This window comes from Sinocyclocheilus rhinocerous, unplaced genomic scaffold (assembly GCF_001515625.1).
Source record: "Sinocyclocheilus rhinocerous isolate Xijiao unplaced genomic scaffold, SAMN03320098_v1.1 scaffold418, whole genome shotgun sequence".
Classification (NCBI taxonomy): Eukaryota; Metazoa; Chordata; class Actinopteri; order Cypriniformes; family Cyprinidae; genus Sinocyclocheilus; species Sinocyclocheilus rhinocerous.
The window spans coordinates 862,408-886,396 of record NW_015651146.1 but is presented as its reverse complement, the minus strand read 5'-3'; the positions used below and the strand labels follow the sequence as shown (position 1 = coordinate 886,396).

The window sequence follows — 23,989 nt, the reverse complement described above, 5'->3', positions numbered from 1 at the left end:
TGTACGGTTTATTATATTTGTGAGTGTGTGAGCTGGGGATTCCCATAAAAAAACTTTTCAAATACCTTTCGTTCACAATCTTGCTAGTTTTCCAAGTACAGTAGATGGGCGTATTTCAAAGCCAATCTGTTGAGAGTTCAAGTTGCTAATTATAGGACGGGCGTCTGAGGAACTTTCATAAACACAGAGTGCGACTTGAAGTCTTTACAGGCCACACACACCAGAAAACACCATTTCTCCACAAAGAGTTTTCTGCCTTATGAGACCTTACACCGATGCATCCTCCATCACAGATTCCCTGAGGCAAAGGATGCATTTAACACTTTTTCTTCATGACTTCTCATGTTCTGACTAGCAGGGGCGAAAACATGACCATAAGTGTGTGTGTTTGGGGTTTGAGTTGTAGGCAAGAATAGGTTTTGACTGTGTTTTGCCATAGTCTGTCATTGAGCCTCCACACATTCTTTTTCTCCTTCAAAGTGTCAAAACAAACGTGGAAAAGACTGATAGAGGGAAAGAGAGATAAATAGGCAACACCTATAGAAAAATGGATGAACATCAGTAAGAAGTGGATTACTCCCTCTTAATGGTTTAATTCACCCAAAAAAATGAAAATTTGGTCATTAATTACTCACCCTCATGTCGTTCCAAACACGTATGACCTTCGTTCATCTTCAGAACACAAATTAAGATATTTTTGAGGAAATCCGAGAGCTTTCTGACCATGCCAGTAACGCAACTGAAACCTTCAAGGCCCAGAAAGGTATAAGGACATCGTTAAAATAGTCCATGTGACATCTGTGGTTCAACCTTAATTTTATGAAGCTACGAGAATAGCTTTTGTGCGCAAAGAAAACCAAAATAACCTCTGCTTGCAAACAAGGCACAGCACATGCGTGTTCTACGACAGAACGCTGGCTCCTGCGTCAGCAGCACTACACGCATGCATCGTGGTACTCTCATGAACGTGTGTCGACTGACATGGAAGAGAAGAAATTGTTGAATAAAGTCTTCATTTTTGTTTTCTTTGCACACAAAAAGTATTCTCGTTGCTTCATAACATTAAGGTTGAACCACAGATGTCCTATTTTAACAATGTCCTTACCACCTTTCTGGGCCTTGAATGTGGTAGTTACATTGCTGTCTATGCAGGGTCATGGTGCTCTTGGATTTCATCAAAAATATCTTAATATATTATTTATAGTTATAATAAGTAAATAAATAAACAAATACATTCCAGAATGTCAATTATTATAAACAAGATCACAAACAAGCATCTTTTATGTCGAGGCAGGCATATGGCGGTTTGCCCTGGCATTCTCTAACACCCATAAACTACATAAGCTACCGCAACTCTCTTACTTTACAACACACACGGATACAAGACAAACATCTGGCTGAAGACACAACAACGTCTCCAGTTCCAGAGGCAGATGAGCATCTGCAAAGTGACAACAGTACAGGAATGCCAAGCCAGGAAAATGTCATTCATTAAGAGAAAAATTCCAGGTGTAAAAGTATATCACACGGGTCTTACAAAATGCCCATCGGTAACTAAGGAATGACATTCCACAAACATTTGACGACAAGCCACCACATGTGTTGCACTGCATGTAACAAGGAAGCTGAGACCACAGCAGAAGAGACTAATGTGTCTCCAATCAATGTCTCCAGTCGTCGATTATGCTTATGACGACTAGGTAGGGATGCATGACATTTCAGTGCCATTTCATTTTTCTGACCACATTAGTGATTTTATAACTTATAGTTATTGGTCAGTATTGGATATTTATATGTGCTCAATATGAATATCCAGTTTTCATACTGTATATTATAATGTTATGATGCCTAAATGAATAAGTGGACTTATGCACTGTAATTCAGGAATAAAAGGTGGGCTACCATAGACAATGCACTATCAAACCCAGAACTGGAATGTGAAGAAAAAAAATCAGATAGTGAACCTGCAGGTACAGACAAAGCAAGGCAGCTATTGTTGTTTAAAGTCAAACAATCACAATTGAATATGAGGCAGATCACAACTACAATTCCTCCATATCCAGATCGAACTGATAATAGTACAATAAAGGGCTTATGAAGGAGTGCATGCACCCTAAAGCTGGCAGACTTATAGATTTTGTCTACATGCAGTTTTTTCCAAAAATAGGCCAGAGTTCACAAAGTACACATGCTGTAAGACACAAAGACATTCCATTACAATAGCACATGCTCACACACCTTGATCATATTCCTTGTACAATCATTAACACACAGTCTCACTGACCTACATCGAGTCAAGAAGAGTACAATGGGCACAGAGCCCACAGCTTCAGATAATGAACTTGTTCTTGTGCCAGAAAAATACTGTAAACCACAAGTCTGTGTTATCTCTGATGATTAGCACTTGAATTCCTGGGAAGCTGTGGACAAACTTATTCAGGTGTCCATCTTCCGTTATAAAGTTTTAGTGTACCTTGGGTGTAAATGGAATGAAGGAAGCAAATAAATAAACAAACTTCCTCTCATTCAGATTTTTATATTGACCTGCAACATGCCATCCACTTTTTTCCAGTTTTTGAATGAAGTCATGTTTTCATGTTTATTTTACCATGCTATAATTGTCACACACGTTGAGGTGATAATTGCCATTTTTCTGAAAAAAATTGAGATTATAGATTAAAATGTGATTCTAAAATGTGGTTCAAGAACATTTTCAATAGCATTTCAGCTCATTAGAAATGCATCACACTATTAGTTTGTTATAAAGCTATTTTTCAGAATTCTAAAATGGTATATTAAATCATTAAATTAAAATGACACATCTACACACACTTTCAAATCTAGAAAACTTTAATGTAATATATATTGTGTTCATTACAACGATACATTCCTTGAGTAAATTTAAAAAGTACAGCAGCATATATAAACAATTGACCAAAATAATTATAATAATTATAATATCGAAAAGATAGTCTGTAGTCAATTAATGGCCTATCTGAAAGATCACAATATTCTTGAAGTTTTCCAGTCCGGTTTTAAAACTCAGTGCTTTTACACAGCACAGAATCTGCACTTCTAAAAGTTTTTAATGATATCCTTTTAGCGACTGACACTGGTGATTGTGTTATTCTTGTGCTTCTTGATTTAACTGCTGCATTTGACACTGTGGACCATGAAATCTTCATTTCTCATTTGGAACAGTAGGTGGGCATCAAGGGCATATCGCTTGAATGGCTCAGGTCCTATTTAGAAGGCCGGCTCTGTGTCCTCCTCGGCTCCTCTCTCTTGCGGGGTACCGCAGGGCTCAGTTTTAGGCCCTCTCTATACCTATATTACTGGAAAGTACACTATGAATATTCCATCACTGAATAAAAATTAATCACAATGCAATTTTCTGCACACACAAAGAAGTTACAGAAAAACAACAAAGCACAGAAGTGAATAAAGTGCATTTTCTTTGTTTGTTTCTCAAACTCAAGTTAAACCTGCAAATGGCTAAACCAAACAAAGAAACAGAACATTTCAATTGTCACCATCTTCATCTTCAAGTGGAGGATCACTTTTCTTTGAGTACGACATTTCCTGCATCTGAGGGCTTGCAATTCAGACACTGTGGTATTTGAAAATTTCTTCATCACAGAGTCTGTGAAAGGAAAAAGAATTATTCAGTGGTTTTTAATGGTGTTTCAAAATATTATATGTATTATAATTTGCATAGATATGCATTAGAATTTCTTTGACCGTTCTCAGTTTACCTTTCAAAGCTTGGACTAAATCCTCATCAAGCTTGACATGAGCGTCTGTTTTTATGTCGTCACCATCCAATATTCTGTGTTACATTGAACATAAGGTTAGAAGAGACCTAATATCTCTACACCAGAAGTGCTGAATCCAAAGTTAGCATGACACTCAGAGTCCCAACAGCCACTTTATTAGGAAATATGTCAGCCAGAATTAAACGTGAGATTCATTGATATGATTAAAACATACTTACCACTCTCTTCTTTGCTCGTCTTTCTGATCTGATTTCAATTTGTCTTCTATTGCAACAGCAGCAGTTCTGAAAACAACAAATAAAAAAAAAGGCAGACAAATGATGATTAGTGATTTGTTTTCTTTTTAACAATGAGAGTATATTACCCACCAGGTACATTGTAATCAAAAGCTTCTCAGCATTAGCAGTTTCAGATGTCTTCTCTCTTAAAAGCATCCCTATTTATATTAATGGTGTACATGCTGTAATGGCACATTATTCTTTCTGACAATACATTGGACAATTAATTTATAGTTGTTATAAGACAGACAAATGCCACTACGTAGACTTTAAGCAACCATATAGCATATTGCTAGATGACTAGCTAGTAAGTGTTAGTGTGTTACAGCGGTTAACGTTAGCATTCCATGTGTTAACTAACTTTAGCAAATGCACACTAGCACTATCCACCTAGGAAAAACTCAGAAGTGAGCTTAAAGTTAGTTAAAGGGGTCATATGATGCGATTTCAAATTTTCCTTTCCCTTTTGAGTGTTACAAGCTCTTGGTGCATAAAGAAGATCTGTAAAGTTGCAAAGACTAAAGTCTCAAATTCAAAGAGATATTCTTTATAAAAGTTAAGAGTCAACCACGCCTACCTAAAACAGCTCGTTCTAACACGCCCCCACATGTCTACGTCACGATGTGGGAAGATTTGCATAACACCGCCCAAATGTTCACGCAAAGAAAGAAGGCGTAACTTTTATTCTCGCTGTAGTTTTTTTGTTTCTGCCGCCATGTCATGGAGACGCTGTGTGTTTCGTTGTGAAAGCGAAACTACTTTGTTTGGCCTTCCAAAAGAGGACACAACTAGAAATCAGTGGTTAAGTTGTATTTACAACACTGTTCCAGAACAGTTCAACCCAAATATTCAGATGTGTGCAGCGCATTTTACGGAGGACGAGGACCGTTTCCTGGGAGAGTAGCCTACAATGCTTCTGTGCACAAAGTCTGTTTCTATAAAGTGGAATGTGTTTTTTTAACCTTAAACCGCATAAACACATTGCATTACACCAAATACACAAAATAATGTTCTTTTTAGCAACGTCATATGACCCCTTTAAACAAATGGCCAGTAAAAGCTTATCACCAAGGAGGAGTGTTTCTGCGGGCAATATCTTCATCTGTCCATGTCTGCTTCGACTTTGCAGACAAACCTTTAAAGCACCTAATAAGTTGTTCACGGGAGGCATGAGCTGACCTGGTTTTCTAGTCAAGAAAATGAAATAAAGCGAAACTGGGATGATTTCTGCTAAAAACATGTTACCATCACACAGCTGTGTGATTGGACCATTACCTGCAAAGCCGATTTGAAAAGCTTGGCTCTGATTGGTCAAACTGAATGTAACTACTGCGCTTTAAAAAAAGACAACTAACAGAATTGAAATACTTACCAAGAGTCACAAAACACTGAGGTTCCAAATCTAAACACATAGACACTGGGAAAAATTAAGATGTAACAATGAATGTTCTATTTACTTTAACAGTTCAACCAGTGAACAGTTACAAAAAAAAAAAAAAGGAAATTCTAAATTCTGTAATGAAGTACTCACCCTCATGTTGTTCCAAATCCTTGAAGACTTTCCTTCATATTCAAAACAAAAACGGAGATATTTTAATGATGTATGTCCCTCCACTGAAAGTCACCAAAAATGTTCACGTTTTCAAAAAGTTAATCGCAGACAAAAACATTGCAGAAGTAATCCATATGAATCGAGTGGTTTCTTCCAAGTCCTCTGAAGAGACACAATCGCTCTATATGACTTAACAGTTTTAATTTAGACTTTTATTCACATCCATCGACGCACATACACACGCACATCAGAACTGGTAAACGGAAGCTCAGACGTGCTTGCCTGCTGCTCGAGAACCAATCAGATTTTGTCATGCATGCTACGCAAGCACGCCTGAGCTTCCACAAAACGCCTAGTATTCTTTTACAAGTACAAGCAAATAAAACCAAACAACTTATTGATTTTAAGTATGCTTATTACTAAGGCATAGTTGACAAAATTATATTTATAATACATTATAAGTTGGTACAATGTAAGAATGCATTTGCATATTTTATAGACCTAGCTATAATGTATTTGTGTGAGTGAATTAATATACTTTATAGAATATATTAATATGGTAAAAATGTTTTTCAAGATATCTTCCTTTTGAAAAGTAGGCTGAAGCACATGTTCATTACATAAATATTTAAAATATATTGCAGAAGGTCTACATATGGTTATAAATAAGATACATATACTTTAAAGCTGTATCATTTTATGATGTTCTTATACAAAGTAAACATAAAACATACTTTAAGAAAAAGTATGTTTTCTGTAAATACACAAAAATTTCACAAAAAGTATACTTGTGTTAACATATATCTTAAAAGCGTAACTAAGCATATATTTATTACCAACATACTTCTAGTATACTAAAATACATAAAAAATATATTAAAGTGCAATTTAATTAATTTTTAATGCACTTCAAGTAAACATGTCAGGAGTAAAATTGTTCTATAAATATACTATATGAATTTCAAGTACATTTTTTATACATTTAAGAGTGCTTCACCTGGGACATAGAATCCCTACTGTAACAGTCGCAAAGTTTGTTCGTTCAGCACCTACTCAGACAGAATGAAATTTTGGACGCAGCTTAAAACTTAATTTTGGGTCACCTAAGGCACAGCCACCACATATACTGGAGTGCTACCCACATGACTATTGCTCCAACTACAGCTGCATCATTTTACTGTTCAGAACAGCCTTACATTGGGAGCGGACCTACAGTATGATGTCTAAACATGCCGTCTGGGTAGGCAACTGGGGTTTGGAACAGAGCCAATGTTGCAGTGTTTTTCTATTCATTCCAATCCAAGTCATTTAATCTTTTAAGTGAAGTACTTTCAACAGGGAATATACATTTAGTTATCTAGCTAAATGACTGAGCATATAAATAATAAATGCACTGATAATTGCGCTGTGCTACAATGAGAATAATGGGCCAAACTGAGCATGTTGATCCCCCTCTCCCTCACATGTCAAAACTAATGGCCATCCTCAGCACTGCACTCATTCCATTCTCAGTCAAGCACACCGCTAATGAAATCCTGCTCTCCACTCTTATTCTCCACTTCTCTACCTCTTGTTCAGTTTTCGCTCTTTCATTTGATTCAATGCATATAGCACAGAGTGAAATTGACTGGGTTTTAAATGTGCATCCTCTGCAGGAGCACCAGGTCTACATGTCAGAAGCATGTGTTAAAACTGTTAGCCCATTAATTTAGAGCTATCATGATTGAGAAAAAGCATTCAAACACCTCACTTAACTAATAAAACATTTATTACCAGCTTTCCACCGGCACAATCAATGTGCAGCAGGCAAACAGCACTGAATGTATAATCAGTCTAATTACAGGAGTCTACTTATATATGAGTTTAATTAACCTAAAAGGGAGCGTGTTTACACTAAATAAATGCCAATAACTAATTATTAATTATAGCGCATAGATAATTATAGCACATAATTATTTCAGTACATTTAGCACTGAATAGCAGAAGGTTTATAAATGCTTTTTTCAGCATTTTTACACAAAAGTTTTTGTGTTTAAAAATGTGAGATGAAGGGAAGTGGAATTAAAACCCAAGGTCTAGAGAAGCATTTAAAAGTTGAACTACTTTTAACTTGCGGGTCGCATTTTTAGAACACTGTGTCATTCGTGAGCAGCTGCAAAAGATGCAAGACGCAAGCACAATAGTCAAACATGTCTTTCTAGTGCATATTTATATAGAAAAACAATACAGAATGTGTTTTTGTCTTTAAAATGAGAAGCAGGGCAGTGAAATAAACCAAATATATTTTTAGAATTTGCCACGCAAGACTCTGCAAAAGATGCGCGCACAGGCAAAAACATCCACCTAGCAGGTGTTTACATAAAAAAGCAATTTAAAAAGAGACGCAGGGGAGTACAATGAAAAAAGTAACATCTAGGGACACATTAAATTATCAACTTGCGCAACTTTTTAAAACTTGGCATTGTGTGTTTTAGAACGTTGTGTCATTTGAAGCAATGCAAAAGATGCGAGACAAGGTCTAGAGACAAGTTTTTTAAAAGTTGAACTTCTTTTAACTTGAGCAGTTAAATGGTGTGTAATGCACAAGACGCTGCAAAAATCGCGAGTACAACATTCAAACACAACTGTCTATCATGTAGCAGTGCAATGTAATGAAAAAAACGCAAAAGCCTAGAGACGTGCTTATTTAAAAGTTAAGCTTCTTTTAATTTGAGTGGCACATTTTTAGAGCAGCAAGTCATGCAAGACTGCCTAGCGCATGCTTACATTGAAAAAACAATGGAAAAGCAGTGCATGTTTAGGGTGGTCGCTCCAGAGACTTGTGATCTCTCAGTGTTGTGCAAACATCGACAGAACTTTTCCTTGCCTTGTTTAGCAGAGTTCGCCACAGGTGTTCAGTTTCCTCTCCATAATGCATATACCTTTCATTATAAAACACAAAAGGACACAGGGACAAGCAAACACAATGCCTCTGATTACTTCTCTTCAGAGAGAGAAAGGGCAGGCACTGATGCTAAAGAAGAGAGAGGGGTTACAGGATGGTCATGTCACGTTTGCTTAAGTCTAGATTGTTTTGTGTTGAAAAGGGCTCTCGTGGAAGCTATGAAAGACCTCCCGGTTGGGGGGCTGGTGGGGGACTGTGCATTTCAACTTCACTTTGTTTAAGAAGCTTATCCCCGCTCACCTCACTGGAGAGTCAGACTTTGATAATCACATGGGATTGTCTGTGTTGTCATCAGTCATTTTATGATCCCACCTTAAGCTTTTTATCTGACATCTGGAAGGTAAAGACATGACCACCATACTCTAGTATATGCAGAAATCTGTTCAATTACCATGCAACTTACCCAGAAGGAGAGCGGTGAAATATCTGGCCATCACCATGGGCTATCAAACAATCATGGGCAGCTAATTTCCAGGAGCCTGAAAGAATGAAAAACAAGAAAAGGTAAAAGATCAAATTATCTCAGCTGACTACCAAAATGTAGTATCAGGTAAAGCTATTCGTACAGATTCCCACCTTAAGCTTTTTATCTGACATCTGGAAGGTAAAGACATGACCACCATACTCTAGTATATGCAGAAATCTGTTCAATTACCATGCAACTTACCCAGAAGGAGAGCGGTGAAATATCTGGCCATCACCATGGGCTATCAAACAATCATGGGCAGCTAATTTCCAGGAGCCTGAAAGAATGAAAAACAAGAAAAGGTAACAGATCAAATTGTCTCAAATTGTCTATTCGAACAGCATCTGACTGTGAAAAATGCATTCTTAGAATTAAAATATAGCAATATGGTAAGTTTATTACAGAGGCTTCCCCTTGCAAAGCTTTTGAAATTCAAAGGTTCTCATTTTCACAACATTTAATTGTTCACTGAACAAAAACAATTGTGAATATGGTTTAAAATGTTCTTTAATGGTTCCATATTGTGTACTAAATGTAACTATTTGTTTACATTAACTACACAATCAATGGGAAAAAACAGCACTTACCCAGAATTTAAGGTAAGTGCAGCAATTTAATTAAGAATTAATTATTAACATTAATAATCAATATTAAAATTATTGTTAATATATTAAAGCAAGTTAATTGAAATGCTATAAAAACACACTCAAGATGCAATTTTGTATTGTTCTTTCATGTTCATTTTCCCTCAATAACTACAGTTTTTATGAAAGAAAATACAAACGCAGAATTTAAGGTAAGTGCAGCAATTTAATTAAGAATTAATTATTAACATTAATAATCAATATTAAAATTATTGTTAATATATTAAAGCAAGTTAATTGAAATGCTATAAAAACACACTCAAGATGCAATTTTGTATTGTTCTTTCATGTTCATTTTCCCTCAATAACTAGTTTTTATGAAAGAAAATACAAACTTCTGGAATTACAAGGAATTGTTAATTAAATGTACTTATATTGACACTCCCAGTTTATACACACACACATTTATGTTACTACAATATAATATCTTTATCTCAGATATAATTATATATCTGTATTTCTGAATCTGTACTGACTGAGGCTAAGAACACACACCTGTCAAATATAGTAAATGAAAATAAATAAATAAACATTATCTAATAAAATTAATTAAATTAGCACAAAAGTTATCATGCATTACTTTAAAAATATATATATTAGTGCACTATAGTATATAACATACGGCACGATTTAACTAGGCATTTCACCAAATTAATATTGAACATTTAAGGCGAGGTAAACATGAGGAGGTGAGAGTAAAGCCAGCTTTTGTCTGGTGGGACCATGAGTGTGATCTGAAGAGAGGAGCGCCGGGCCCCTGGCTGCAGGCTCTTCAGTGTGCGGGTGAGAGGAGTGACAGGTCAGCTCCACCACCACACAATACAGCGGTCTCCGTTTCCCACACAGCTTCCACTCCATATTTCACTGCCACGGAATCCTCTCACACTCACTCAACTACTATACTGAACAAATTGTTTCACTGATACTATATCAGCAAATACCACAAATACATTCAACCAAAAAATAAATTTAATACTAACAGATATAATATAACCACACAAGTAATTTACCGTTTTGTTTTAGTAAAAAAACAATGTACACATTTCTGATTATGAAACAATGTGAAAACATTCAAACTGCTTAAATATTGTTAAATAAAATAATTTATTGTTACATGGGACATTAAATGAAAAATCAAAGTCCTTAAAATCAAATCTAGACCATCATAGCACACTAAGGTATGATGCCTCTCAGATAAAGAGCACAACATGACACTGTCAAATCAAAGAGGAAGGACAAAAGACACAGATAAAGTGAATAATAGGGTGAAGACAGTATTTACAGACCCCAAAACTGGCTGGCAAGGCAACAGACCTGACCTGCACATCACCTGCATCTGTACAGACCAACCAAAGCACAGTCTCTGATTCTTTACCTAAATCCTTATATGTAAAATACAAGAAACATACAGTACTCACGCAAACTCATAAGTTGATAATTATCCTCTGGAAAGGGATTTCTCAGAAAAGCTCCCTTGGAGGGACAAAAGAGAGAGACTGGTTGTGTGTGTGTGTGTGTGTGTGTGTGTGAGAGAGAGAGATTCTGGTGTGTAAAAAAGTGTGAGTGTGTAAAGTTAAGCATGCAAAAAAAAAAAAACATTTATAGGCACAACTGGCCTTTCCGGACAAAAACAGAAGGACCTGCTTTAGCCAATCAGAGTGGACGGAAAATGGTTCCCCCGCCTTCAGCGCAGCAATGTGGTGAATGGAGAGCGATTCTTATTCAAATGCAGCTGTCACTCTGAAAGCCACTGTGTGAAAGGGGGAGCCGGTCTCCAGGCTGACGGAATGCACTGAACCATTCTTTAGGGGGGCGTTGAGCTGGTTAAGGGGTACAGATGGGAGGGCAGTGATGCTTTGGCTTTCTCTGACCACACACACCTTCTTCCCTTCCAATACAACTCTGAACAGAAGGAAAAACTTGCAAGAGATGCTGAGCTGAACTGAAGATTTTGGTGCAAGGAAACATAAAAACACTATATTTACCTAGAGGAGTTATGTATTTCTTAAAATTTTGTTCATATTTTGATGCAATCATGATGGACATTCCTGAACACCATAAGCATTTTTATGCTATTACAAATAGCATTAGTTATTTAATATGTACTGAATATTCTTAAGACTGAAGTACACATTCAGGCCATTTTGGACCAATAAATATAATAAAATAAACAACATAAAAAAATAATCAATCAATAAACCTTTATTTATTTAATATAAATAAATTAATTTGCTGGCCTATTTGACCAACTAGCAATTTTTTCCACTTCTGGTGGGTGAAATAAATAAATATTTTATTGATAAATAATAAATATCATCACTTTTTCTTCTTGTGCCCAACCATAAAAAATGTAAAAAAGTTCTGTAACACACTTTTGTTGTAAAGCAATGGCATGCCTTGCAAAACTGATTTGTTTGATGCTTCCAAGACTATCAATTTTGTCAAAACTTTGCCTGTCAATCAGCTAGACAGCGTTATATTGTTAATATATTTAAATCAGAGTTTAAACAGAGTTCGGTACGTTTATATTAGAACTAAAACAGATTAAATATTACAGAGATCAATATTAATGTATAACATATTAAAACACTCCAGTCCTTACCCTCTAAATAAAGAGACTAAACTGATGTTGGTCTTCAGTGTTCAATATAGGCTGCCAAGATATCGGAGACAGAAACTTACTCATGTACAGCACACACAGCTGTTAAGACAGCAGCTTAATGACTTTATCTGCAAACATCAGCCATTGCAAAGACCAACCTGACCACATGAAGACAAAGACTACTAATTTATACTCACAATAAGGATGAGTGACTCATGAACAAGCGCATATGGGTGTGAAATGTGGTAAACCATCTACTAGATAGACTAAAGAGAGTTAGCTCTTAGCTTTGTTACATAGCTTTGTTATGATTGTCATCGCTGGTAACTTATTGAAACATAAGGAAAATGCGTTCATTCATTCACTCACACTACACTTTGTAGTGAAGTAAATCATTCAAAGCCAGCATTACCTGAATGAACTGAAGTATTTGTCTCTTCCTCTCAGTCCTTATCAGAAAATGACATGTATAAATATATGCTGCTGAGGGCTCTTCTGTCAGACAAAAACCCTCAGCAAATGTGAGACATCTGCTCCGAACAAGGCAGGTACAACATACTTCTGATATCTCAGTCTATGAGTTACTGGTGGGTTTCAGAGACATATATCCTGGAAATAGAGATTTCAAATAAGCCAACCACACAAAACTGAGGTGGAGTGACAACAGAACTTAATCAATTATTGAGAAAGCACTGAAACAGAACTGATTCACAATGTAACATAAACCTCATGAGATCCAGCTCAACTTCAAGAACTCCATCAGCCAACATGAACATACTGTTCACATGACTAAAAATAGTCTGCAAGAGACTTTAGAATCAACAAGAAATCATAGATCTATCTGATTTGACTGCTTTTTTGTGGCATTTACGTTTGCCACGTCTAGCTGTGTGAAACCATACATGCATCTACACGTATATAATCACTTGGTGTAAGAAGGATATTGAATTTTAATTCCGAACAGCAGGCTTTGTTTTCTGTGCTTGGTTTTAAAGACCATCTATCACCAAGGTTAATCTCTAACCAACCTAAGTGCTCTCACGTGAGCTCCATCCCTCCGGCAAGACCAAACCGTAGCCAAGAGTAAACTTAAAACCTGTGCTTACTTTCAGATTCAGTCATAGAGCTACTGCACATCCTAACACGTCCCTTTTCCATTAAATACAAATAAAAACACATTTAAGGTATAAGGAGTCAATCAATTAATTCGGTAATAATTTGGTTGATTATGCCCGAATGTCATTGAATGCTATTATGCTAATAAATTGAATGATCACCAAATATAATATTTCAATGCCTAAAATGAGTCATTTAGGCCCATAAAATGTTCCATCTGGTGATTGTACAGGCGGTCAGGAAAACTGAGAGTTGTTTGAAAAGCATGACATTTTTTCATATAAAAGTTAAGCATGCAAAAAAAAAAAAAAAAAAACATTTATAGGCACAACTGGCCTTTCCGGACAAAAACAGAAGGACCTGCTTTAGCCAATCAGAGTGGACGGAAAATGGTTCCCCCGCCTTCAGCGCAGCAATGTGGTGAATGGAGAGCGATTCTTATTCAAATGCAGCTGTCACTCTGAAAGCCACTGTGTGAAAGCGGGAGCCGGTCTCCAGGCTGACGGAATGCACTGAATCATTCTTTAAGGGGGCATTGAGCTGGTTAAGGGGTACAGAGGGGAGGGCATTGACGCTTTGGCTTTCTCTGACCACACACACCCTCTTCCCTTCCAATACATCTCACAATCTGAACAGAAGGAAAAACTTGCTCATGCTGAGCTGAACTGAAGACTTTGGTGAAAGGAAACATAAAAACACCATATTTATGTATTTATTTATGTATTTGAGTTATGTATTTCTTGAACTTTAGTTCATATTTTGATGCATCCATTCCATGCCCACCATGATGAACATTCCTGAACACCATAAGCATTTTAATTATCACCAAAAGCATTAGTTATTTACTGAACATACCTAAGACTGAAGTGCACATTCAGGACTCAACAATAATTATTTGTTCTGTTAGCCCACCTGGACCAAAAAATATATTAAAATAAACAACATAAAAAATGCAATCAATCAATAAACCTTTATTTATTTAATATAAACCTCAAAACTTTACCTGTCAGTCAGCTAGATAGCGTTATCTTGTTAACATTTAAATCAGAGTTTAAACAGTGTTCAATATGTTTACGTTATAACTAACACAGATGAAATATTACAGAGATCAATATTAATGTATAACATATTAAAACACTCCTTACACACTAAATAAAGATACTAAACTGACGTTGGTATTCAGTGTTCAATAGGCATCTACTACAGGTATATGAGCATGCCTGCTGTATGTATATAATCACTTGGTGCAAGAAAGATATTGAATTTAATTTTAATGCAGGACTGCAGGCTCTGGCTCCTGTGCTTGGTTTAAAAACCATCTATCACCAAGGTTAATCTCTAACCAGACAACCTGAGTGCTCTCAAGTGAGCTCACTCCCTCTGGCTTTTCCGGAGTAAGACCAAACAGTAGCCAACTGTAAACTTAAAACCTCTGCTTACCTTCAGTCACAGAGCTACTGCACTTCCTAATACTTCCCTTTTCTATTAAACACAATCAAAAACACATTTAAGTTAATCAAAATTCAATCAATTAATTAGATAATAAATGGGTTGATTATGCTAATCTAATGTCATTACGCGAATAAATCAAATGATCACCAAATGTAACATTTCCTTGCCTAAATTACTTATTTAGTTATTTGGTGATCGTACAGGCAGTCAGGAAAACTGAGACTTTATTGTTGCTTAAACTCATGACATTTTTTCATATAAACGGAACGCAAAAGCTGCTTTCTCATACAACAAAAAGGCATGTGAAAGTTTAGTAACTTTGCCTGGTGTATGACCTGAAAAATGTTGCAGATCCCTGATTTAAGAACAATCACCAATCAGTCTCCCTGACAGGGTTTGATGCTTGATATTATCGCATCAATCACGTCAGTGTTGGCTGAGCATAAGAGGGAATCATTGGAAGTCTGTGAAAAATATCTAAGAAGTGCCATAAAAGAAGCAGCTTTTCATGACTTTTCAATTTTTGGGTGAACTATCCCTTTAAGAATGTGCGTGTTTTTTATGTTCATGTTAATTAATAAATCATTAAAAATCATTTATAGATCATTAAATGACAATGGATTATGAAAATTCCAGAAAACTGACATCCCTAATGCACACAAATCCGTGCCTTCATGTAACAGTATAGCAGTATGTTTCTTTAATTTGGTGCGTGCAGGATGAGGAGAACCAATTACATGTTACAGAATTCCTCATGTTGCACGAACTTTAGTTCATATTTTGATGCATCCATTCCATGCCCACCATGATGAACATTCCTGAACACCATAAGCATTTTAATTATCACCAAAAGCATTAGTTATTTACTGAACATACCTAAGACTGAAGTGCACATTCAGGACTCAACAATAATTATTTGTTCTGTTAGCCCACCTGGACCAAAAAATATATTAAAATAAACAACATAAAAAATGCAATCAATCAATAAACCTTTATTTATTTAATATAAACCTCAAAACTTTACCTGTCAGTCAGCTAGATAGCGTTATCTTGTTAACATTTAAATCAGAGTTTAAACAGTGTTCAATATGTTTACGTTATAACTAACACAGATGAAATATTACAGAGATCAATATTAATGTATAACATATTAAAACACTCCTTACACACTAAATAAAGATACTAAACTGACGTTGGTATTCAGTGTTCAATAGGCATCTACTACAGGTATATGAGCATGCCTGCTGTATGTATATAATCACTTGGTGCAAGAAAGATATTGAATTTAATTTTAATGCAGGACTGCAGGCTCTGGCTCCTGTGCTTGGTTTAAAAACCATCTATCACCAAGGTTAATCTCTAACCAGACAACCTGAGTGCTCTCAAGTGAGCTCACTCCCTCTGGCTTTTCCGGAGTAAGACCAAACAGTAGCCAACTGTAAACTTAAAACCTCTGCTTACCTTCAGTCACAGAGCTACTGCACTTCCTAATACTTCCCTTTTCTATTAAACACAATCAAAAACACATTTAAGTTAATCAAAATTCAATCAATTAATTAGATAATAAATGGGTTGATTATGCTAATCTAATGTCATTACGCGAATAAATCAAATGATCACCAAATGTAACATTTCCTTTCCTAAATTACTTATTTAGTTATTTGGTGATCGTACAGGCAGTCAGGAAAACTGAGACTTTATTGTTGCTTAAACTCATGACATTTTTTCATATAAACGGAACGCAAAAGCTGCTTTCTCATACAACAAAAAGGCATGTGAAAGTTTAGTAACTTTGCCTGGTGTATGACCTGAAAAATGTTGCAGATCCCTGATTTAAGAACAATCACCAATCAGTCTCCCTGACAGGGTTTGATGCTTGATATTATCGCATCAATCACGTCAGTGTTGGCTGAGCATAAGAGGGAATCATTGGAAGTCTGTGAAAAATATCTAAGAAGTGCCATAAAAGAAGCAGCTTTTCATGACTTTTCAATTTTTGGGTGAACTATCCCTTTAAGAATGTGCGTGTTTTTTATGTTCATGTTAATTAATAAATCATTAAAAATCATTTATAGATCATTAAATGACAATGGATTATGAAAATTCCAGAAAACTGACATCCCTAATGCACACAAATCCGTGCCTTCATGTAACAGTATAGCAGTATGTTTCTTTAATTTGGTGCGTGCAGGATGAGGAGAACCAATTACATGTTACAGAATTCCTCATGTTGCACTTGATGATCACCTTTGAACTTCCACAGAATGAAAGATTGAGAAGAAGACCAGGTCTTCCTGAGAGGGTCATTCCAGGAGGTTCAGTAGAGTGACGAGTGATGTTCCGGAACTGTACAATCCCCTGCATTCCTCTTAGAATGTCGGATAGAGATACATCACTTCCCACACTGATGTAAACTAGGGCAATTGATACCAATACCAGTAGAATCCCACCATTCTCAATATTAACATTTCAAGTAATTTTTAAATTAAGTAAACATTTAAACAAATATTTGTAAAAAAAAAAAAAATTAATTTATTAATATTTAATTATTTGTAATTGCACTTAACCCTATAAAGCCTACTGTATCCTATTTAATAGGTGAATGTCTATTCCCTCTAAATTATAAACATGATCAAAACTTTGTTGTACACCATACTTCTACATGCTATCTGTCATCTGATTGATATTTTATATTTTTTTAGCAAGTAAAAGACCTTCTACTATAATTCTAAAAACGTCTTTCTGCTGCTAAATATTTTTAATATAAATGATTATAAATTATTTTAAATATGTAAGAATATCTTTTACATTGTTAGTAATATTTCAAGATAAACTCTTACTGGACTGAAGTATGTTAGGTTTACTTGATTATCCATACATCATTTTTTTAATTTTTTAGAAAAATCCTTTTAAAATGTGAGTATCAAACATGATACATCAGGCTTATGAGGAAGTTCAAGGCAGGAACTCTCAACCATCATTGTATTGCATTAAACTATATGTTTTGCCCCCCCCATAATTAAAATTTTAAATATCGTCTTACTAATCCATATTATTGGGAGATATAGAGTGCTGCTGATATTTATATGCATTTTATAGTTGTCTGCTATTCTAGTCTGCTATTCTTTTATAAAGATTTTATTGATTTATATTACAAGCAATCAGAATTTCTTACTTTTTATCATTTAAATATCTGCAACTGCACCAAACTGCATATTTTTCTTCTTTCTTTCTCAATTTTTTCAATCTGCATTTTATTTTTTCTGAATTAGTGTGTGCTTGAGTGTGAGCTCTATACTATACCATACTGTATAGGCCATAGGCTAAAAGCCTGAAAACTTTTATTTTTTTAAATTTTTTTTTTAGATTTCTCTATTTGAGTGCTCAGTGAACTGATTTCTCTGACTATATTGCATATGTCATCATGTTTGGTTTTAGAGAGCTTAGTAGAGCAACACAGGTTACTGAATGGAGTCAAAATAATGGTATTTGTGTATTTTAGTATTGACATGTTAGTTACCAAATACCTGTACTTTAAACTTCACTACAACATGCTATGCAAAATATGGCACTGACTGCACATTAATATTATATTCCCTATGATTGTTATGGCACTGTGGCTCATTGCAATTCACTATATAAAAACATTTAAGTACACCAGCAAGAAATCACAGGCTTTAGGCACTGTGTATATTTGCCAATTCTTTCTGCCAATTCAGCTTTATATGCATGCAGAACTTCAAATTCCATCATCATTTCATCATGTCTGACAGTAAAGAATACCTCAACTGACTGATGAGACTGCTCATGTGCGGCTTCAAAAACCTTGAAAATCCTAACAATCACAGGACTGACATTTTAAATAAGGCTCTAGAGAGAATGAGTGGCCAGCAGAGCTATCATGAGAGACAGATACGCATAATATGTTTTGACAGCTTTTCTTACAGCTGTGAGTAATTATTGCAGAGGCTTCAGACGTAATCTAGCATTTCCAAAACACGGGTTTAAACTAATCTCAAGAGTATCTGTTTGGGAGGGAAGATTTGCAGGTGGGCACTGCTATTAGGTCAACTAGGTCTATAAAACCTGGAAAAAGCTATCCATTAACATTCACATTCATCTCAGGGTTGGTTGTTCAACTGATGTAGTTACCAATATCTATTAGCTAGCAAGGCCTGAAGAACCTGAAGCCCTCTTAGAGGTTTAGGACTCGTGGAAGTCTTTAAACTTCACTGCCCCTCACAGCAATGAAGCTAAAGGTCAAAAGAGAGCTGATTAAAGCTATACTCAAAAAAGGGTCCATTTCCCATGCTTTATGACTCTAGCTGTGCATCAATTTGCCCTGTGTCTGACTGTCAGCTTACACCCCTTAAGAGTCATTAAAACATGTATGTTTAAATAGATTATGGCACTAATTCAACAAACTATATGTCTGTCCAAACAATTCTGTAATCGGCTTCAGAGCATGCATGCACATTTGACAACTCTGACAAAAGAAATGTGAAACACTTCTACAGAATTAGCTGCAACAGAGGAAAAACATTTAGATCTTCGGGAATGTAGGACTAGGAGAGTGTAAAAAATCAGTCTTTACTGATTCAGACCAAACCACTTCAAGGTCAATGCCATGCTGATGTGACTGGACAAAACAACTGTGTCAGTCTGTGGTTTCTAAACATTTAGAATGAAAAAGAATCACATTCTTGACATCACACTCATTAACTCCAATTATACTGCGGACTTCACAAGCAAATGACAGCTGTCACAGTGACAAGCACATTGTGTGAAAAGACTGAATACACTAGGAAAGTTAAAGGGGTAGTTCAATCAAAATGAAAATTCTGTCATCAATTCTAAACCTGTATGAGCTTCATTATTTTGCAGAGTACAAAAGAAGATATTTTGATAAATTGTGGTGACCAAACTGTTTTGGTACCCACTGACTTCCAATGTAAAGACCACAAACACAGAGTCATTTCTCAAAACATCTTCTTTTATGTTCAACAAAAGAAAGAAAACACACGTTTGGAAATGACATATGGATGAGCAAATTATGACAGTGTTTAAGCTATCCCTTGGGAATTGTTTTGGAACATGGAAGGTCTCTGAAGGTGAAAAGCTGAAGAATACTCACTTTTCCCAGTAGTGCAAGGAAGGACAGAATTCAATTTACAGTTTAACCCTAATGATCTGTTTGGTGTTTGATAGACTCCAAGGCCCATTTAATATAATCAATAAGTTAACATACTCTGATACCTCAAGATTTTTTTTATAATCTTATGACAACCAATAAGAAAACAAAATTCAGTTTTTTTAAAATGCATCAGCTATGCTGTATGCAAAATGTTGCATTACTTATGTTTGGGGTCTCAGAGAGTCCAAAAATTTTACATTATTAAATGCCTTATAGTCAGTATATTGTAATTTATGGCTGTAGCTGATGTACAAACTGAGCTTTGTCATTCATGTAGTAGTTAAACCCCGTCAATTTTATATTTTATGTTCTTTCATTATTTTTCTGCAATGTGTTTTAGAAAATGTCATCAGAACATCAAGGTCTGGTCATTTTTCTTTTCATTATGCCACTGTAATGAAACTGATTTTGATGACAGATCTCCATCTACAGTCCCACATGACCAATGATTTGCCTCTCTTTCTCTCTCTGAGCATGCTTTTCCATTTCAATCCTAGGAGAAATCGTTTTCATAACAAGTTTGTGCACTTCAGACATAAAGAGAGATGAAAAACGCTTCGACCCTTATTGTCTTCCACAATAACTAATCAATCGTATTGGTATAGTAAACACATAAATAAGTTCCATCTCTCACACGACATGAAACAAGTGTATTAGTAAAACCAAAGAAACAACGGAAAATGTGCAGCATTGCACTTGAAATGAGAAGTTCATATAAACGTGGCTGCCCAGTTTATATGTGTCGCTATACATACTAAGAGTTTGCAACCGTTAATCTTTTAAAAATAAGATTAAAACCTGTAAATGTGCATGTAAATGAATCAAAGTACACAGTTAGGCAGCAGAGATGTTACTCTTACCTGTGGGTTGACTCTCATAAGCAGCAGCAGTGCTCCTCTCGCGAGCTGCGCGTTCACCTGTTCACATGCACAGCTCACTTCTGAAGGAGGAGTCCACGCGGTTTTTCCTCGCACTGTATTATAAACAGGTGACTGTGTTTGAATGACAACGTCATGGCTTGTGTTTTACAGCCTCAAATGACACGTTTAATGTATACGCCCGTTTGTAACTTGAGAGTAGCGTATGGTGATCTTGTGAAATGAGGCAGTCTCCTCGTTTGTTTTGTAGTCAACTTTGCTTTAACGTTCTAGTTAAATTTAATATTTAAGCGTCTTCCAGGTTTAAGGCTTATTACTTGAACTAATAATCAACAAGACATTGTGTTACAACCAAACGGCACCGAAGTCTTGTCCAGTTTGTGCCACTGATATATATATATATATATATTAAAGATCAGTGGTTTGTGCGGTGTTTTTTTTCCCAATCAGCTTGGTCGCGGGTCCTTAAAAAAGTCTTAAAATATCTTAAAGTTTTCCTAATTATTATTATTATTATTATTATTCAGGTTTATTTGACAGGGACAATGCACATCAATAATACATACATGTACAATGTGCCAAAATGAGCCAGAAGGCTATTTTACATCTGCAGTCCCTGGACTTAAGGCCTTAAATAGTATTAAATTATTTTAAATTCAAGATCACTGTTCACTATGCTCTAAACATAGGGGTTATATTAATGTATCTCTGAGGGGAACTGATTGTCTTCAGAAAGGTTTAATGGCTTTTTCTTTTTCTCTTACCTCCTCCATGTTCATGAGCGCAGCGCTGCACTGCTTTGTTTACAGCGGTAACCAAGGAAACGCTATATCGCTGCTGTCCCATAAGTGCCACCTGCTGTCAGAGAGTGCATTTGCTGTTTTTGTTTTGTGCAGGTGTCTTATGTAGCATAATGTCGCAAATCTAAAGTCAAACAATTCTGTTTTTGCCTTAAATCTTGAAATTATACAATCTAAAAAAAATAAAACTGCTCCTGCTGTGTGTGTGTGTGGTCGCCGTGATTTTGCCAAGTAAGACATGTTCCTGGATCAACACCTTTTGTTGATCCTGGATCAACATTACTGTCCAAAAATATAGACTAAACCCAATCCCTACCCCTAAACCTAACCCTACCCATAATTTATTCCTAAAATCAGAGGGAAATGATAGCTGATTAACAAGGGTGTAGAAGCACCTAACCCTGATTGTAAGCCTAAAACAGATATTTCCTGAAACGTTATCCCTCAATTCTGATTGGTTAATTGGAATGCTGTTCCAGGATCAACAAGGATGTTGATCCATGCATGTTGTACTTGGTGAAATCACGGTCACCGTGTGTGTGTAGCGTCTTTTTTTGCATCATGATTAAAATGCAGTGGTTGCCTCTAATTTCAAATGGCTACAGATATTTTTGTTTTAAGCCAGTTTGCCAAAAATGGTTATCGGTATCGGAATCAGCCAATTTGCTTGTAAAAAAATCGGAATCAGCCATGAAAAATCATGCTTGGTGCATATATATGCATGTATGCAATCTAAGTGTGGTCTTAAATTTCATATAAGGTGGTATTAACAAGGTCTTAAAAATTCTTAAATTTAACTTGTTTATATCTGTAGACACCCTGCAAATGTACTGCCACATACTGCGGCAGTGAGATGCACCACTTAAATTAAACGACGTAGGCCTATTTGTTCACTAAAAACCGGTTCACTCACTTATCATTTCATGTTTCATGCATAGACTGTATAAAAACATGGACGTAGTGTCCGTGACGTCACCCGTAGGGTTCCAAAGATAGTTTTTGAAGCTCAAAAGTGGGCGGAGGCGGCCGTCACCATCTTGGCAGCGCTTCGCCGCGCGTCACTCCCGGATAATCGAAGATGGGCAAAGAGGCGGGAGCTGGTTGTTGAAACCACGCCCACCTCGCTCGACGGTGGTGACAGCAGCGGCAATCACTCAAGTGGCCACGCCCTTATTTATGCAGAACTTTAAGGCTTAATATAATTTAAACGGATGAGTTATAAAAAAATTCACCCCCCTCACAGTTGTCATGAAGGGCAAAATTAGCTATATAGACCAAAATCATTTTTTGAACCAGGCTGTAAACATGTTTTTTTCTGCTGTAAAGTTAGGCAGGAGTCTGTGGGACTGACTCCCTTTTGCAGCCAGCCTCTAGCGGCCAGTTGATGAATTACAGTTTAAGTCACTTCCTTGTTGGCTTCACGAGAGAGAGGGGGAGGTTGCCGCTGGGTTTCATGTCATTTCAAGTTCTTTTCAGTTCAAAAATGACAACTGAGCAAGTTGTTTCATTCGTAATTGGTCCATCAATTTTCACAAGCCTAGGGCATTCAGGCCTATTTGCTAACATTTTTTCACGTATCTCAATTTCACGTGTGAAGTGAAATAAAGTTTTGAACTGTTTCTTTTTCTTTTTGGATGACCTTTTTCAAACAAGTTTTTTTCTCATGGACATTATGGAATAAATTTCCCTTCTGAATTATTCCATGGACTGTCCTTTTTTTTTTTTTTTTTTTTTTTTTTAACAGGTTTGCCATAATATGAGGCGGGAATTGGCGTATTGACAGCTGATCCCAATCGCAGTGACGTGGAGGTACTGCCTCCTGTCACGTGACTTCTCGCCTGTTATGTATTCTTGTTGCACACTGTCACTTTAAAGGATGATTTATACATAAATCTCATAATTTGTCATTTGTCATAGTTTTTTTGGCTGTAGATGTAAATGTGTGTGCACTGGGATTTGCTGGTATTTCACAAAGATAATGCAAAATCTGAATTTGCATATCAATTTTGGTCTCATTTATAATAGACCATGCAGCTTTCCACTCATCTGAGATGAAACGCATTTAGTTTGTCATTGTAATGCAGGTTAAGAGACATTAAATGCAAGAGTCATTCATCTACATTTTAGATTAGATGTGATGAAAAATGATTTACTAATAATGCTTCAGAGTTGATAAAGGCATTTTTCATACTTGCAGAGGATTCAAGCACTACAAAAAGGCTTTTTCACATAGGCTGAACACCTGAAGATATACTTGACTTATTGAGATTAACATGAATGAGGCACAG

General features: G+C 36.0%; 1 protein-coding gene and 2 long non-coding RNA genes across 3 annotated transcripts in view; all 3 read right to left on the bottom strand.

Annotated features, from left to right (window-relative positions):
- Nucleotides 1-20,963, bottom strand: part of lamb2l (laminin, beta 2-like) — a 47,144-nt gene extending 26,181 nt beyond the window's left edge. Inside the window, exons 1-2 of the mRNA XM_016518046.1 lie at nt 20,884-20,963; nt 9,217-9,292 (exon numbers count right to left, since the gene is read on the bottom strand). Coding sequence (XP_016373532.1) covers nt 9,217-9,253 — 37 coding nt within the window. The 5' untranslated portion in view covers nt 9,254-9,292; nt 20,884-20,963. The remainder of the gene's footprint in view (nt 1-9,216; nt 9,293-20,883) is intronic.
- LOC107712714 (uncharacterized) lies at nt 3,568-4,061 on the bottom strand. Its single transcript, XR_001636818.1, has 3 exons — nt 3,995-4,061; nt 3,756-3,829; nt 3,568-3,643 (listed from the first exon to the last, which is right to left on the bottom strand). It is a non-coding gene; the product is annotated as an uncharacterized LOC107712714 (long non-coding RNA).
- On the bottom strand, nt 5,125-5,610 carry LOC107712715 (uncharacterized). Its single transcript, XR_001636819.1, has 3 exons — nt 5,586-5,610; nt 5,427-5,471; nt 5,125-5,241 (listed from the first exon to the last, which is right to left on the bottom strand). It is a non-coding gene; the product is annotated as an uncharacterized LOC107712715 (long non-coding RNA).
- Nucleotides 20,964-23,989: the final 3,026 nt, after the last annotated feature.